This window comes from Papaver somniferum, chromosome 2 (assembly GCF_003573695.1).
Source record: "Papaver somniferum cultivar HN1 chromosome 2, ASM357369v1, whole genome shotgun sequence".
In the NCBI taxonomy this organism is placed as follows: Eukaryota; Viridiplantae; Streptophyta; class Magnoliopsida; order Ranunculales; family Papaveraceae; genus Papaver; species Papaver somniferum.
This window is the reverse complement of record NC_039359.1, coordinates 90,783,448-90,802,227: the sequence shown is the minus strand read 5'-3', so window position 1 is coordinate 90,802,227 and position 18,780 is coordinate 90,783,448. Positions and strand designations below refer to the sequence as shown.

Sequence of the window (18,780 nt, the reverse complement as noted above, 5' to 3'; positions counted from 1 at the left end):
AACATTCTACCTAAACACAAATCCGCTTCGGCGGCGCCAAGGTGATGTGGTTTTTTTAAGTGGTTGTAGTAATGAGGTTCGAACTCTAGGACTTGTGAAGATCGGAGTTTTAGGATTAATAAACTATTTATACAAAAATATTAACAATGGGAGAGAGGTACTATGACTAAGGATTTGGCCGAATTCACAACACAAGGATCATTCATATATTCTTTAACTATTAAAACTCAATATAATTAACATGGACTCTGATTTTTCCAAAGTAGATTATCAAAATATTAGTTATAAATCGTAAGCATGGGACATCAAACATTTAAGCAAGCATGACCCATCAAATAAAATGATAACTAATTAATCAAAATCATATTTCAATTTTAAATTAATGCAAAAGTCATAAAAAAACAATAAAATAAATTTACTCATGTATGAAATTCAACCTCCTCCGTCGTCCCAGTGTTGGGTTTAGCTCATCATGATTAAAACACGCTCAAAATATTTATTTATGGCTCAAATGGTGTTTACAATGGATGAAAATGGGAGAAATGGTGAAAATATAGTGTTCGCGACGTTTATAATTGTTGCAAAACACTGTTACAATCAACGATAGAAGGTATCTGCTGTTGTCACTGTCGCATACGACCCTCACCCTATTGTCGTTCTCACTGTTGAAGAACGATGGTTTTGGGACGTCAGTTCTTCGTGTTCTTCAGCAGCAGCAACAACAGAAACAGAGTTTGGGAAACTCCTGATTTCTGCTTCTCTAGCTCTCCTCTCGACCCCGCCCAGTGAGAACCCACTAATCTAGTTATGCCCACAGAAACTCCAAATCTCTCCAGTAATTACGAAATGTTTTTGATTATTCTCCATGCAAGATACGAGATATTTTTTTATTCTTTCACCTCAACCATGCATTTGCAGCTGTTCAACTTCCCTTATTCATCTCAGTCACGTTCCAAATGGTTGTTAGAGTCTTCTTAGCATGCGCAAACTCTCTCCAACTCATGTAAATCCCATGAATATCTCTCTCGGGTACGTGTGCTCAGTTTGCTTCTCTCGGATTATCCAGCTAAATTCAGTCAATGCTAGTCGAACCAAAAGCCCAAAACATGTTTATTAGGCCATATCACTACTACCCACCAAAAATAAGCCCTTGAGTCTCATGAAATCACGCCCAAAAATCGAATCCAAACTATTCATGTATGTTGCTAGTTTTCCCGCCATTTTTCTGTTTCACATTTTTGTGAAGAAGCTGGGTCGCCCCTTATCCTGACTGAGGGTGCGAATAGCACCTTCCCTGTGGTGCAAATAGTAATTTTGGGGCGTAAATAATAATTTTTATGGGGTTCCTCCTGCACATTTTTTGGGTGCTTCCGGTGCATTTCTGTGGTGCCTTTAGTACTTTATTCTGGGGTGTAAAACACCACTTTTCGAGCAAATTTTTGCTGCAAGTGCTTATTTCTCTATAAATACCTACAAAGACATAAAATAACAAAATAAATACAAAATCGAGCACTAACAATACATACAATTGAGACATATTAGACACATATATGTGTCTATCACACACCGCCAGCACCACCAATGAAATCTGCGATAGAAGAGGACAAAGAAATCATTGAGAAATTGCGAAAGACAAAGTAGAATATTTTTATTTGGGGTTTGTTGATGGACTCAACTAGCCATAGAGAAGTTGTATTAGCTGAGTTGAATGCTTCGCATGTATTAACTATGATATCTCCAGAGGAATTGGCAGCGACAGTGGCACAGGTGATAAGAGCAAACTTGCTGTCATTTTCAGATGAAAATTTACCGCCAGAAAGGAAAGAACACAATCGAGCACTCCAAATCACAGTAGGGTGCCAAGGATATCATGTGCCCCATGTGTTAATAGATAATGGATCTGCCATTAACATTTGCACCCTTGCCGCTGCAAAAAAATTTGGGTTAAGAATGAAGATATATGTTTCTGAAGTGATACTGCAAGGACTGTTCGGGGTTTTGATAATGAGAAAAGGTGTGTCATGGGTGAGTTTACCACAACCGTTGTTATCGGTCCGACTCATAAAAAGATAATATTTTTGGTTATAGATATTAATGTAAGCTTTATAATGCTTTTGGGGAGACCATGGTTACATGCAAACCTAGCCGTGAGTTCGTCTTTGCTCCAAAAATTGAGATTCATCTACAGGGATAAGCTGATAACTATCCAGGGAGATTTAGAGGAAGAAGAAGGAAAAGGTAAAAACAATCACGTTACTATCTTAGCGGTCGAAAAAAACATGGTGGACAAGAATTATAAAGAAGAAAGTGTGAATCAAGTATTTCACAAGGACTTATCCAGGGAAAAACTTCCAAGTTGGTTCGAGCATGGTAACACTGAGATGGCCCATTATCTGAGAAAATACCGATTCTTTCCTGGTATAGGTTTAGGTCTAAGAGGAAATGGTCCTACTGTTAGAATACGGGCATCCAACTCACAACCAATTGGCAATGAGTGGAGAGGCCCATAGAGTTATAAACCGCCGCAGGATCTTAGATTGCCCATACTATGTGGGACTAATAATCTCAACACCTACTGAACCTCTTGATGGACATCAAGTGTCTCACGAAGCCCCGTACGGTTTAGGGTGCCATCCAACTGAAGAAGACCGTTTGACACATGAACTTGAAAAATCACCATGGAATTGTCAAGCAAGAAAAGCTGCAGGAATAGATTGGAGTACCCATCCATCACTAAATGGTCATTTTATACGAAAAGGAGACTCATGTCCTTACATGGGCTTCAAGGAGCCATCTTTTATGAAAATAATGACAATTGAAGGTGGCATTGGAGAGATAACAGAAGATTTGGGTAACCTATTTGTATAAGAACAAGAGGTAGACACTATACAAACTGAGCCAGGTAAGTCACCCACTGGTATACCCTATGTTGATCCAGTTAGTTTAATTCAATTTGAAAAGATTAACCTGGTTTGCGTACCAGAAAATTGTATTTTGTCTAAAACTATTTCGGGGGAACAAAATAATTTTGAAAACAAATTTAACTGGCACAAGGAGCATAATGATACTGATAAATCAAAGTCGTTAGATCACTTGGAAAAGAAGCCAAAACCGATTGAAGAAAAAGAGTCATCCAATATGAACACGGAAGATCAACCCCAACCGGTCAAGATTGGTACTACTTTATTTTCAGAAGAAAGGAGGACGATGATCAAGGATATGCCAGGGTTAGACGCGGATACAGCAGAGAAGACAGTCTTACAGTTTCCCATGAAGAAGGATGGCAAAGTCCGGATGCACAAAAACAATAACAAGGCAAGCCTGAAGGACAAATTTATCCTCCTTCATATGGATGCCCTTATCAAAATGGGTACAAGACATAGCTTACTATCATTGATGGACGCGTTCTCAAGTATAATCAGATAAAAATGCAGAAAAAAAGATGGAACAAAAGCAATTTTGAACTTTGAAAAAGAAAATACGGTACCTAATGATAAATGGGATGAGTCAAAAATTCAACAGCTGAATCTGATCGATGAAAGGAAGATACATACTGCACGTCAAGCCTAGTCTTACCAAGAGAGGATGTCCCGAAGCATCAATAAGAAGCATCATCCACGAAGCTTAAAGGAAGTCAGACCTGTGAAATACTTGGACTCGGGAGCGAAACTGAAGTCTGATTGCGAAGATCCAATTTTTTTCAAGAGCTGCTACCCAGGATCCATAGTCCAGTTAACTGATTTGGACGAAACAGAAAAACTGAACGCAGCAAATGCCGACCGACTGAAGAAATACTACACCTAAGGTAAGTGAATCTATCTAAGGGCGGCGAACGCTCATAAAACTTAAGGAATTAGAAGTCAAATATCTCTCTCTCATAGTGTCAGGTAGAAAATAGATAGGGGCAGAGTCGTCACTATATTAAGTCCTCGTCAAAAAAAAATCTACTAACGGTAGAGTCGTCATTATGTTGAGCCCTCGTAAAAAAGAAAACAAAGATCAGGAATTATTATTTTCAGTTTTATAGTGTCAAAAAAGAAGAAGGGCAAAGTTATCATTATTAGGCCCTTCATCATTTACTAGGGGCACTGCCATCATCATACTGGCCCATGAATAAGTTTCAGTCTTTTATTACAAACCTAAAGGTCTCGTACCTTCCTATGTCGTTTCCTTGTATTTTGTGAGTTTAGATATTTAGAGATTCTAACCGATTTCGACGGTATCTACATACTCTTACCACCAACACGCCTGACATTCCTTGAGGATGGATGCCCGGTAGACCTTTAGGTTTATCTACTCCAGTCATTTGAAATTTATAGGCCTTGTGAGTCTTCTCAATTGTTTGATTATAAGCTACATCTCCCCGATGATATTTGTTGAGCTCATCAAGGACTTCCACCAAACGCCATGTTATCGCCTCGATACCAGTGTTATCTTGGTTTCCATATATAAAGCGATGCACAACATATAGAAGAGCGACTTTTACCCTTTCATTAACACTATGTTGTCAAAGACGTCACCTAGGCGTGAAAATGATCTTATTTTTAGCTTGGGCGCCACGTAGTGGGTAAAGAGATGCCACTTTTAAAAGTGACCCCCAGACGTTGTCTTTCTAGGCGCTTAGACCAAGGCGCCAGTTTGTTGGTCGCCAAAATGGCATTTTGTACCAAGAAAGGGAAAAAATATTCCCAAAATCTTTGGAAAATCTTTTTCATTAAGTCATATATTAATATTTTAAAACCGTCAGCTAATTATGCTAAGAAACGGATCATTCCTGGTTGTTTTTGTTTATTACTTTAACAATAGTAAAGGAAAAAAATCTTTCCAAATCCTTTGCAAATCTTTTTTATTAAGATTTATGAGCTAATATATGAAATCTAAGCTAATTATCAGTTATGTTAAGAACATCACATTTATTGAGTTATTTTTGATAATTACTGTTCTACGCAGCGGCCTTGGGATTTTACGCAGCGTCGCCTTATGATCATGACAACATAGCAACAACAATCACTTCCACCCTCTTTCTAGCTTCCACCACTAGTGAAGAATGCATTTTTAACCACTTCCGGGGATTCCGAAAAACCACTTCCGCGCGCTGATGTAACTATATGAGTTGTGAGCCACAATAGTTTTCTAAGGAAAAAGGAAACTAGCTTCCGACACCGTCGTGTTAGTGAGGGATATTTCGGTAAGAAACCATGCCTTCCCTATGGATTCTAGAAACATCTGTGAGACCAAGATTTTTCGATAGGTAAATACGTGGTCTTCTTTCTGCAGTCCACCTCGACCCAGATATCTCTTCATTTTTCCTTTTTTTCTTCTTCTGGAAACAGAACCATAACCGAAACCCCAGATCGTTCTCTTTCTGATCGTTTCTCCCAGAACTCATGATTCAATCTCAAGCTTTCAACAAATGCTAATAAACGTGTGGAAGCTCTGCAAGAGATTCAGGATTGTTTTTAATTTTTAATTTGGGTTTCTATTTGTACCAATCATAGATTCCGTATCATTTCTGAGTATTTTTTTTTTTATGTTTCAGTTAGGGATTTTGTTTCTATTGAATGTCCCTAATCTTCTTTGATGTTGTAAATCGTCATGTATATAACTGCACCACCGTCTTCATCTGTTCCGCCAAAACTTATCCAAATTTCTAGGGTTCTGTTCTCATCTTCTGTATCTACGCCTATTAGTTCTTTACCCCACTCCTTTACTTTCCTTATTTACTACTAGTAGTAATAGTAATTGGTGTTTTATGAGTTCTCGGAGGTCTTTTAGTTATTATCAATCAATAAGAGGTTATGTGACGAGTCACGGTTTTGATTGGAGATCACCTGTAGGTTTCAGGTCTCAAGTCAGAACTGCTACCCCGCTGCCCCTGATCGAGCGTTTTCAATGAAATTTAGCAACAATGGGTAAATAATGATGGACCTTCTAGGTTCAGTAAATAATTCCTGAACTACGTACTTTACCTGACTCAGTATATTTTGATGTTTTCATCTTCTGAGAATGCTTTTAAGGGAATTTATACTTGTCTTCCCAAGCCTGGAGGCGGCGAATTTGGTAAATATTACAGTCTTCCTGGTATGAATGATCCAAAGATTGGTAAGTCTCTATGATCTAGCTTTCTTGGTAATTTTTCAACTACACTTCCATTGTTTCAAATCTTTTAATATCATTCATGAAATTCTGTTTAATGTCACATTGTATTGGCAAAAATAAGCTTCCGTACTCTATTAGAATCCTTCTTGAGCCTGCCATTCGTAATTGCGATGGCTTTCAAGTCAACAAGGAAGACATGGAGAAGATTATTGATTGGCAGAGGACTGCATCAAAGCAAGTTAAAATTCCGTTTAAACCTGCTCGTGTTTTGTTGCGGGTGCATGCAGCAAGTTAATCTATAAAAAGTTAGGTTACAAGGAAGATTTATGTTGATATCCATTTTAAGTACTTCTTTGATTTCCAGGATTTTACTGGTGTACCTGCTGTCGTTGACCTTGCCTGCATGTTTGATGCAATGAACAGGCTAGGAAGTGATTCTAACAAGATCCGCCCTTAGTATACAATACTTTCCAATTTTGACGTGCTGGTACTCTTTAATCATAATGTTGCAAACTCGAAAGCACTTTGAAGCGCCCGTGTAAACTGTTAAAACATGAACTTACAAGTCTATTGTGTACACATTCTCAAAGGTATGACATGATTGTAAATGGTTCCACCTATTTGTCACCCTCACTTTTCCTATTTACCACTCCATCACAAATTTTAAAACAATTTTACTTTTTACTTTTATTTTTTTCCTATTTACCACCTACAAAATATCTATTACCACCCTTATTTATCTTCTTCGCTAATCTTTTTTTCAAAAGCCATTAATCTAATCTTATAACTCCGTTTACCATCCTAACTTAGTATGTCGACGGCTCATGGAAGTGTGTAATTAATTGATGGGATGAATAGCATCTACTGCTCATCCAGTTAAGTCACAACTTCACATACAAAACCTTAGATCTACCGGAACCAACAAACTCTCCAACCAAATTGGAACATAGGGACTCCATTATAAACTCATCGTTTTTTCATCATTATCAACGACTGCCAAAGCTTTTAGGAAGACCGCAAAGTACACTAATCTAAGCATTAGCCAGGCAACCAAGCCACACACCGTCAGACCTAATGCTGGCACCTAAGATGACACCTTAAAAAAAATCAGGTCAGCAACCATGATTGGTCAATAAATACGCTACACTGGTTTGATCAAATAATAAAATTTTAAATTGGCGAATGAATCCAATCCAAACTGTTCCGCCTCCGTCTGTAGAGAAGGAAGGAGAGAAAGCAAGAAGTTAAAGATCACTCTAGTCGTCCAGAAACTCTAACGACTGCAAATGTGAACTTCCTTTCTCATAAGTTTTTTTGTTTTAGGAGTCGATCGAGGAGGCGGCATCATTTAATCCAAACAGTCCTAAAGTATTCTCTAAAAATAAAGGTAAAAAAGACGAAGGAGGTGGTGATTGGAGGTGGCCCACGGTGGAGATGGATAGAAAAAGATGGGGATGAGATGGAAAAGAAAAATTATGTATAACTTAGGGAATTCTTTTTTGTTGGATAGCAAAAGGTGGGGATGAGATGGAAAAGAAAATTATGTATAACTTAGGGATGTTTTCTGTTTTTGTTTAATTATTAGGGTTGTTGGGTGTAAATAAAAAGTGAAGAGACGGTATTTAGGATTTACTGAAAATTATATGGATGGTAAATAGGATAAATAGGGGTGATAGTTAATGAGGGTGGCAAATAGGATAAATGAGGGTGACGAATAGGTAAAACCAGTTTTATCCGATTTATTAAGAGAAACATTAATGAAAATATTTTTGGTAATTCCCAACATTTTTAGGAATAACTAGTTAAAACTAGACACCTACGGAAATTTCCGTCCATAAAATCTCAGAAACAAAAATATTAGAGAAAGTGATAAGAAAAAAAAAAAGAAAAAAAGAGATAAAATTATAGAAAAGCCAGTGGAGAAAACAAATTTTATGCCCGCATTTATGAACATTTATTATTGATCGAAAAAGCAAGTTAGAGCAGTCGAAACAAAAGGGCGTGGAAAACACATAAAATCCTGAGAAACACAATGACAATTGAGGAATACCTAGAGGCATGGCAAGTAAACACATCCTTTAAAAGATCAGCACGAAAAGAGACAAAATATAGGTACAAAATGTCGCCTCGCCATGTTTTCGAAAAAAACCGAACACGACAAATAGAAAGCTTTCCGATGGAAAGAAAATATGCGATAAATAAGGGATCCGACCAGAATAACGTACCTCATCATGATAATCTATCGAACTAAACTTGGTGATGAAAACGAAGTTTACGAGAAAAAGCATGATCCCTTCGCGACAAGATCGTGGACCAAGAACTTTAGATATCAAAGTTTGGTTACTGATGTGGGGTTACTTTTATTTTCTTCCACGAGTAAAACCAGATGAACTTTCTCCATAGATAAATAAATAAAATTATTTTTTGTGATTGCTCACTGAATTTACTTGTTGATTGCAGGGAAGAAATAATTAAATTCTCTCCGGCAGATGTATTATTTGTTATTCATCATCAATAGCTATCGTCAAGTCACCAAGTAAATTAGCAGCACGAGAAATGAACAGCCCAAAGTGAACTGTTTCTCGGAGACATCTCCAAGCATGAGTTGTTGAACGAGAAGAAAGAGACCAATTGGCTTCGGCATGGAACCATACAAACAAGAAGTAATAGCCACCATCAATTCTCAGTCCTTCAGCATCGAGGAAGAATCCAAAGGGAAAGACAAACACTAAGATTTTACTTTACAAAACCAAATCTTTTTATCCGCATCGCTAGTCTCAGCCTCGGCGTGTTTGTTGAGGTATTCGATTACCTTTGCCAAGACATTGCCTGTGATGGTAGTCGTCAAAGGGATATTGACATCATTCTGAGTTTCGTTATGATCAGTTATCATGTGCTCAAGGGTTTTAGACTGCAAGGCAGTCGCCTCCTGGATAACAAACATTTGTTCGTCAGAACTCTTCAAAGTAATCAATCGTCTTTGCTGGATTTGTTTTTTGTTTTTTCATTAGAATCGGGATAATATTTGAGTTGGACTCGGGTTGTAAATAAAGAAGTAAAGAAACAGCCGACTTACTCAAATATAATGGCCGAGGCCCGAGTATCACAAACTAGAAAAGGTAAATTAACTGGCTCTGACCATCGAGATAGCTAGTAGATCTTGTTAGAAATTTAAGTTTTTAACTTTGAATAATATGTGCGGAGGTAGTTTCATTTCTAAGGACTACTTTAACTAACTGAATTTTCATTTGTGCAGAATTATCTTCTATTCTCTTTATATTTCTAATTAAGAGGAGGACTGGGTAATCACAAAATTGGGTAAACTTTCAAAAGCAAGCAAGAATCAATTCAATACAAGAGAGTTTAAGAAATTACTCAAGTCTTGCTTCACAACCTTCTTCACTAGAGTTCTAGGTGCTCTATGCGAGCAACGCCACTATGCTCGCATAGAATTATCTTCTATTATCTTCCATCTCAGGCACTGTATTCTGAGAGATTCTTCTAGTACTTCTTGCCTCTCCTCAACACATTCTGGAGGCAAGTGCTGCTTACTGACACAGGGTGAATCGATATACTAACCAGCAAAATAAGACACGTTTGACAAGGCATTACTCTTGTTTCACTGTAATTGGACAAAAAAATGAGAGAACACAAGTATACATTTCAACAAAATAGCAGATGCAGTTTAACGAGTCAGGATTTAGAAATGGCAATGCTAACTTTTCACACTCTATGCAACCACAACGAATAGCAAGAGCGAGAAAGTAAAAAACTCTACAAATCCAAAGGGAAAGACAAACACTAAGATTTAGAGAGGTACCTTCACTTTCTTGTTGGATAGCCGTATAACAAGATTTTACCGAAAACTTTCCTGACTTATCAAAATTCCATTTGATGTAATCTGCTCCTTCCCCATTGAAAGCTCCATCGAGAATGCCAAGAAGAGAGCGGACTTCGGAGATCTGGTGTTGAGTTAGTCTTCCATTGAGCCTTAGGTTCCACGATCCTTCACTGGATGTTGAAGTTGCACAAGCATTAACGGTCCGAAAAAGCAATAGAGTATAAATCCGGAAAGCAGGTTGCTAGAGCTTGATTCCCCACCCAATGGTCCTCCCAAAAAAGAACTGAAGCGTCGTCTCCAACCTGTAAGGAAGATTTATTTTTGAACAGTTTGAGATGCTTATAAATTCTCTTCCGTAAACTACATCCATGGGAAGTATTACTACCCTAGTTTCTCCGTCAAAGCCTCTGGAACAATATTTGGAGGCAATTCCATGATGCCACAAAGCTTCTTTTTCGGTATTAAATCTCCACCACCATTTTCAGACCAATGCCTTATTCATACTGGGAAGTGATTTGATTTCTAGGCCTCCTTTGGAAATGCGAGTACAAACTTTCTTCCAACGAACTGCATGACGGCCTTTCCTACAGTTCAATAATTAAGTTGATTCATTTTCAGTTGGCCATGGCTTGGTTCAATAAAAATACTGAAGTAACATCATTTCATCTCGTTTCAACGTGGTCTTTTTATTGGTCAGCATCACTCAATTCCCAAGAACCTCACATGGGTGCAATGAAGAGGATAAAAGTGCTATCTTAAGCTCTAATCCTTTTAGAATGACCAGTCAAATCGATTGTTTTCATGGCAAGAAGGCAGAAAACATGAAAGCTGTCGTAATTGGCATGTCAGTAGATGAATTAGAAAATTACATCCTAGAAAATGGTTTTTATACTTTTGATGCCTCCAATCGACCAAGCACTTCCTTAAGCGCTTAGTAGCATGCAGTGCAGCTGGCCACTTTCGCAATTTTAATAAATAAAATGAAACCACTTTATATGAAGATGAATTGCCGATAACAAGACCTTCCCACAATACGTAGGACAATTGCCAACCGCTGCCAGTGTCATTAGTGTCATTACCGTCATCAAAATTAATGTTCTAAAATGTGTACATCTTGGCAGTTTAATGGTGAGTGGTTGAATTGTGTGAAAATGGGTTTGGACACTATCAGATTCTAATTTATCATTTTCGAATTTCGGTTTAGTTAAATAAAACGTTTTCCTGAAAGAGTTTGAGAAAATGGTTATGACGAGCATAGACATCACCTTTTTTATTTCCGGGGCCACGAAGGCTTGAATCAAATAGTACACCACATGTCTTCACGCTTTCAAATATGTAAAAATGGTATCGGCCCTCCTAATATTGGTTTCCCATTTATAAATTATTCTAGTGCGGATCTATATGTCAAAACCTAAACATCTCTAACCGTTAGATTGTTTATAAAAGAAGAAGGAACCGTTAAAACTCTTCGGCCGCCTCTAAACTCTGTTGTTCTCAACTCACCCCAAATTTCTGCCCGAGCACAAATTCTTTTTCAATAATGGATGACCACCATTAATATCACTATTACCACTAGTCGTATCATTCCTTTGAAACTCACAGAAGAAGAAGATGAAAAAAAAATGCACTAACTGGCATCAGATGAGTGAGTATCAAACAACCACTCTTAAAATCACTTCCAATTTATTTATAAAAAACCTAATATCAATTAATTCCTAATGCAGAGAATTGGCCTGGGTGTCCTCATTGTTCACCAGCCGAACAAAATTGAACCCTTAATCAGTTAATCATTTACACCCTTTACATCAATCTTCATCTGAAATAATCCATCACGACTTTTGGCGATTTCACTTGGGACAATACCCTAACCTTCTTAATTTGAATCAATGGCACGCTTACTATTAGAATACGGGCATCCAACTCAAAACTAATTGGCAATGAGTGGAGACGCCTTAAGAGCGTCCACAATGGACGACTAAACGCAAATATTTGGTCCAAATACATGACGCAGTGAAAGAGAGTAAAGATCAAAAACCAGACCAAAGACCAAATTCCTGACTATATTTGGTCTGGGACCAAGACCATAACCAAATTTGGTCGAGCGGAGATTAAAAATCCTTCTGGAATGGGGCGTTGGTATAATAACCGTTTGGAGTGTGACGTAAATATAAAGTGCGCCTGATGGTTTCAAAAATGGGGACGGAGATTATATGTGATCCTGATGGCGGGGCGGAGATTATATGTGATCCTGATGGTGGGGATCACATTATATGTGATCCTGATGGTGAGGCGGAGATTATATGCGATCCTGAATAAAATGGGACGGACATTATATGTGAGCCTTATGGTGGGGCTGATATTATATGTGCGTCTGGATCAGGCGGCGGTATAATGTGCGCTCGACTAAATTTTACTCGTGCACCGTAGCGTAGCAACACGGACTAAACCCAAAATTTGGTCCTTTTTTTAGTATTTGGTCTTTGGTTTTGATCGTACCACTGTAGTTGCCCTAAGAGATTATAAATCGCAGGATCTTAATTGCCCATACAATGTGGGACTAATAATCTCAACACGTCCCCTCACGTGTAGCCTCGCTGGGTCTTACACGTGGACAATAAATCGGGTGACGCGGAGTAAAGGTGCGGTCAACTGACTCGACACAAATAGCTTGCTCTGATACCATGTTAGAATACGAGCATCCAACTCAAAACAATGAGTGGGGAGGCCCTAAAAGATTATAAATCGCAGGATCTTAATTGCTCATACAATGTGGGACTAATAATCTCAACACTTACCTTCTTACCAACCTTCATCCCAACAACCTCACTCAAATATATTTCTCAATGGACGATTCAGCCTCATGATGATCAACTTGGAAGCGAATCCGAAGTATTAAAATCGCACTTTCTTTAGGGATACAATTTAGTGTTGTGCACTTGGTTAGTATCTTTCAGGCTAGAAGTGAAGAGGTCCGTTTATTGAGAATTCGCATATCAATTATAATGTTTTTTTCTTTTAGTAGTACTGCAGCATCAGTATACAGGATAAGAACACGAAGCTCTTCTTTTTAACAAAATCTCACTCTTCTGGACCCTAGGGCACATAAATGCTAGCACGTCCTTGAGGAAACATTTTTGCAAGCTATGTTGTAAAAGGCTTGGAAAGGCGATGCGCCAAACCCATTGCCTCGCCTAGCGCTGAAGCACTCCAAAGGCGCCCAGAGAAAAAAAAAAATTGGTCATGGCGCCTTGCCTTTGTGCCTTTTTCCGCTAGGCACTGGTCCAACTCTTAATTAGTTTGCTTTTGGTGCTTAAGCGCCAAGGCGCTCCCCTTTTACAACATAGCTTGCAATAACTTGTCTTTGGTTTGTATCTTATGGAAGACTTTTTAAAAGAAATGCGGGTGCCCTATGACTCTGAGGTCAGAGATTATCAATGAATGTTCTGTAATCTGTCAAATGAAATGAATTAGCTATCCATGTTTCTGAGCACCAAATTCAGTATCGCGTGGAAGAGAAACAGAACTGTTGACTCACATTACAACAGTCTGCTGCTAGATAATCTCTACACTCTCTTCAGCTAGTACTGAGCTAAAGGCGTGGATTGTAATGAACTAACAGTAGTTTTAAAGATTAGCTCACCCATCTCAAATCTTTGTGACCCTCTACTTGTAGATCCTAAAGTCTGTTTTCGTAGATTCTTTGCATTTGTTGTTTTTCTTTTTTCTAAAATTCAAATTGATGAGAGAAGGTGATGATTCAGAAGTAATTTGAAAGAAACTTATCTTCTTCTGTTTTCTCATTAGACCAAGAGTAATTTAAACTAAAGTACTCTATGCAAAAGCCTGCAGGTATACTTGCTGCAGTAGTACTTTGTATGATGGCCTGACCCCAAAGAAAGTTGCCTTTGGCTTGTTATTTCATTTTTCACATTATTGTTTTCCGATATGGTTTTGCATTTGCACCTCTAAGTTGTTGAGCAGCGACAGGCGACAGCAGCAAAAATAACCTCATCCCCAAGGACCTGCTGTTGAACAGTTTCAGTCTCACCCACAATAACAATAGCAACCCAACCCCAACCCCAACCCAAACCACAGGTCCTATATCTACACAACAAGGCCCTTAGTAACAAGTCAGATTCAACTGCAGATGCGTCGTCAATAACAGAAAATGCTCGTCATTTTAAGGTCGCCTAAAGAAAATTCTTCGATCGAAAGTCGACCTTTTAATTATTATACGACTGGATTCAAACATTTTCGTGCAACAAACACTTTTCCAATTTGCCCAATATTCAGTCTGAGTCGTGCTATATGGGGCTAATGAAACAAACACAAGATATCTCCTCTAAAACCTCGTAGGAAAAGCATGATTCAACCACTAAATGTACAACGAGAAAACATGATTCAACATGCTAAAATCAGTCTGGGATTCTACTATCCAATCAACCAACTACTACATTTTTCCTCCCTACTTTCTTCATAAAAACCAAATGATCCAACTAAAAGTGAGAACTAATAACATGAAACAACTTCCTTCTTTGTATATTCACTATTTAGATCAGTTTTGGGTGTTCCTTGTTAACATACTCAACAGAAGTTAGTTATACTACATTTGAGAGGAAAATGAAGGTGTGGTGGTGTATGAGTTTGTTAGTTGGATTATTGTTGATACTAAGCTTTACTGTTTCAGGCTATGGAGCAGTACTAAGCGAAAAGTCACCATCAAAACAAACACATTTGAAGGTTGATGGAAAGTTAAAACTACTAAATAAGCGTTCACTTAAAACCATCCAAACTGAATATGGTGATGTTATCGACTGTGTCGATATATATCAACAACCTGCTTTTGAACATCCTTCTTTGAAGAATCACACTATTCAGGTAACCAAGATGAGCACATTTTTCTCTTATTGTTCACTGAACATTTAGTGCTTGCAACTACAGGGGCATTTATTACACATTTTAACTGTCTTTCTTTGCTATTAAACATTTTCATGCAGATGAAACCAAGCTTTAACCCGTTAACTAAGAGCAAAAACGGTACATCGACGGGAGCCATGTCTCAAAGTTGGCGGAAAAGTGGAAGTTGTCCAATAGGTACAATACCTATTCTTCGAATCTGGAAAGCTACCTCTCTTGAGAATTATGGAAAGAAAAATCCGTATATAACTCCTTCGCAAATGAGTACCACAACCGAAGAAACTAACGATGACCGGAAACCTAATTACCTTTACGTTAATCGCTCGGTAAGATCCCTTATGTTATAATACTTCAAGACCTGAACTGCTCTGTACTAAAAAAAAAGTTCTCATTATGCATAAGTTGGTAAATTCAAAGTTCTTACTTTAACTCTGATTAGTTAATTCAGTGATTATTACTTTGCGTATCTATCCATTTGCAGACGGCGATCCTAATGGCCGAAGGAAACGATTACAAAGGAGCTAAAGCAAGGATCAGTATTTGGAACCCAGAAGTTGAAAATGCATACGAGTATTCGACAGCCCATATAAGGCTTGTTTTTGGTTCTGGCGATCAAATGGAGAGTGTCGAAGCTGGATGGATGGTAAGCACACATATGCGTATGACAACCTAAATGCTAACCTGAAATCCCATAAAGAATATTTTCCAATTGGCCTCAAATTAATCTAGATTAGGTGAAACACTTTCAGGTGTATCCCATTCTTTACGGGGATTCAAGTACACGATTCTTCATACATTGGACTGTAAGCATCCATTCCACATAACAACACCTTGATGTTTATCAGCTTCTTCATGTTTTTGTAAGTTGAGTACTGCACAACATATTTTCTGAAAGAATGCTGATTTCCTACACTATGCCATCTATACATAACAGGTTGATGGATCAAACCGAACAGGGTGCTTTAATCTCGTTTGTACTGGGTTTGTACAAACCAGCAATGAAGTTTCTGTTGGTACTCCATTCGAGCATGTTTCTAATAAATATCATACACAATACGATATACCAATTTTTATCTATCTGGTAAGACTACTGTGTTTCCCTTGCAGGATGCAAAATTTCTCCAATTCTTGATTCTGGGTTTATTTCGAGCATAATGGGTTATTGTATTTCAGGATACATCCACAAACAACTGGTGGTTAGTGTTAAACCATGAAAATGTAGGGTATTGGCCAGGTGAATTATTCTTATTTTTAAAAACAAGTGCGGATATGGTTCAGTTTGGTGGTGAAGTTTATTCCGAGACCATCGGACAAGAAAGAAAAGGAGTGAAGCACACAACAACAGAAATGGGGAGCGGAGAACAAGCAAAGAGCGGTTTTATGATGGCAGCTTCCATTAAAGAAATCCGAATCCTCGATGGATCTCAGATTGAAGAGTATCCTAACCCGAGTGAGGAATACTCTGACGAACCAAATATTTACAGTACTTATAATGAGGATTACGACAAAGAAGATCAAATTTTTTATTTTGGAGGGGGGCGTCTATGATGACTAGTTGTGCAAGTTGAAGTTAAGTTTAGTGAGTGTCTTGTTTAAGTTTTTTTGTTGAACTTCAATGTTTAAACTTAAGATTCCTTTAAGTTTAAGTTCATATTGTCCCAGTAGTTAACTAATCAAAAACAAGTTAATCATATTGTGTTGTTCTTATCTTGTCTCCATGCCTTTGGAATCATTTAGTTTGATGTCTTGTTATTGTTGAATTTCAATGGTCGTTTTAGATGTATACTCCCAGTAGTTAGCTTGAGTGATTTTTGGTTTGCTGCAATCAACCCAACAATTACTGATGGTGCGCCTGATCCCTGCAATGACTGAAACCACTTCCACAATACTCCGCCAATGAAAGGTGAAATTTAAAAAAGAAACATGTATGCGCACGACTACCAGTTCCACAATACTCTGCCAACATTTGGCCTACTTGGTACAGGGATATAACTTTAGCACTAACAAACAACATTTGTAAGTAAAGTGTTTGGAGAACGACAAAGATACATAACCAAATCTATACCTCTCTGACAACATTTTAATGGTTTGTTGGAGACTGGCATCTCTTTCATTCTAAAACAGTGATATATACCTAAGTTAACTCACCACTTCCTCAAGCCATTATGTTGTCTGTCTTTAACTGAATTCGACCACTAATCACTTTGGCTCTATTAAAAACAGATGAAGTCCTTTTTAATGAGATGAAGCCTGATAATGACTTTACAATTTAGGTACCTGACAAACATTTCAGTTTATTTTTGCAATGAATAATTTATGTACCACAAAAATTTTATGGCACTATGTGTATTGGTTTAGGTTTAGACCTGAGAAATGAATTTAGAGTCCAAATTTGAAAGGATTGTAACACAACTAACACATTCCTAACCAAATCCACCAGTATCGTGCAAACATGTGAATTAAACTAGAAATCAAAAAGAAACTTAAAGACAACAACAATAACTAGGAGTAAAAATGTTTCCCAGAGAAAAGAAAAAACCAAAAACAGAAAAAACTTAAAGACAACAACAATAACTAGGAGTAGCCATAAACTACATGGGATTTTCACTGCTAGATAAAACACCTGAACCCAGACTTGACCAGAATTCAGACAACATGTTGCGCTCCACCAATACGTCATGAATTAGATGCTTTTCCACTGCAATTTGCAAAGGAAGCTTACCATTGCGGTCTAAACTCTGCTTCCCTATGTGCTGCAAATCATAATCGATTCCCCCACGACATTTTAAAACCTCCCGCATGCATAATTGGTGGGACAAGAAGACCCTATTGAGAGTGCGAGCTGACATATTATTGAAAGCACTTTCCACAGCGGAAATAAGCTCATCAATATCTTCAGGAGCCACCCGATGTTGTAAACTTTGGATACCAACAAAGAATTCAAGGTCCAAAGTATTCATATCTGGACTATTTGGAGGCTGACATATGAGTTGCATATTGAACCCATCAATTGATGCCGCTTCCTTAAACTCCTTATCATGTTTACCAATATGGGGCTTTGCATTATCTTGTTGAATATAAATGGTACGTGTGTTTCCTGTAGGCCATTTAGCTCGAATTGCTGGTATAACTTTATTGATCATAAAACACATTGAAACCTTTTGGTTGATGGGATCAATCGGTTTGGTTTCAAGAGTACCGGCTTTTCTGTATTTGTTGTTTCGTTGTGCCGGCTTTTGTTCTAGTATTGGCCAAATACCAATTTTCCCAACAAAAATTCCATTCCCAAACGAATCAAACCGAGGACGTGCAACTGCAGCTAGAAACATAATCTAGGAATGAATCTCTTGCTTTGACACGCACGATGAGGTTTGGGCTCATCGGGAAGAGAATAACATTTCTGAGACGTTTTTGTCATGAAAAACCACTTTCCGTCGATATGTACGTAATCAAACATATCCTTAAACATTGGTTGAGAAAAAAAAGTACTTATATCAAGCATTTTTATACAGTAATCTAACATTTTTAGTTTTCCCTCGTCTTTTAAGCCTGGTCTTACTGCACTTGAGTGTCGCTTAACCTTGCCTTCTTTGATCCTCCTATACAATGTAGATTTTGTTGGTAGGATGGTCAAGGACTAGATTAGGAAATCTAGTTGGTAAGGAAACCAAGTACTTGTGTCCTAAGTATAGAAGCTTAAGAAGTTTGTTCTTAGAGCTAAGATTAGGAAACCCTGTACTTGTAGGAAAGTATTCCTTGTTAAGAAATGTGTCCATTCCTATTGATGTGTATAAATATCCATAGAGAGAACTAGAGAAAGCACACCAGAACTAAGTCAGAGTTCTCTTCTTCTCGTCTAAAGGCTTTGTATATTCCAACCTATACGGTGATATATAAAATTTCTTATTCCTTCTCGAGGATTA

General features: G+C 37.8%; 2 protein-coding genes across 2 annotated transcripts; one reads left to right on the top strand and one right to left on the bottom strand.

Annotated features, from left to right (window-relative positions):
- Nucleotides 1-12,133: 12,133 nt before the first annotated feature.
- LOC113351601 lies at nucleotides 12,134-16,405 on the top strand. The gene is made up of 8 exons (XM_026595555.1): nucleotides 12,134-12,224; nucleotides 14,628-14,818; nucleotides 14,938-15,183; nucleotides 15,339-15,500; nucleotides 15,607-15,660; nucleotides 15,792-15,870; nucleotides 15,965-16,053; nucleotides 16,136-16,405. The coding sequence occupies exons 1-8, from the start codon at nucleotides 12,134-12,136 to the stop codon at nucleotides 16,403-16,405; spliced, it is 1,182 nt and encodes a 393-aa protein (XP_026451340.1).
- Nucleotides 16,406-17,448: 1,043 nt separating this feature from the next.
- LOC113351600 lies at nucleotides 17,449-18,186 on the bottom strand. Its single transcript, XM_026595554.1, has one exon. It carries the CDS (start codon nucleotides 18,184-18,186, stop codon nucleotides 17,449-17,451), a length of 738 nt encoding a protein of 245 aa, XP_026451339.1.
- Nucleotides 18,187-18,780: the final 594 nt, after the last annotated feature.

What these genes read in the sequence shown, in the direction of transcription:
- LOC113351601 (XM_026595555.1), top strand. Translation starts at nt 12,134, where the DNA reads ATGGGGACGGAGATTATATGTGATCCTGATGGCGGGGCGGAGATTATA. An exon ending in GATTCTTCATACATTGGACT is followed by an intron (nt 15,661 to 15,791) that starts GTAAGCATCCAT and finishes TATACATAACAG; the next exon opens with GTTGATGGATCAAACCGAAC. An exon ending in CAGCAATGAAGTTTCTGTTG is followed by an intron (nt 15,871 to 15,964) that starts GTACTCCATTCG and finishes TTTCCCTTGCAG; the next exon opens with GATGCAAAATTTCTCCAATT.
- LOC113351600 (XM_026595554.1), bottom strand. Translation starts at nt 18,186, where the DNA reads ATGTTTCTAGCTGCAGTTGCACGTCCTCGGTTTGATTCGTTTGGGAAT.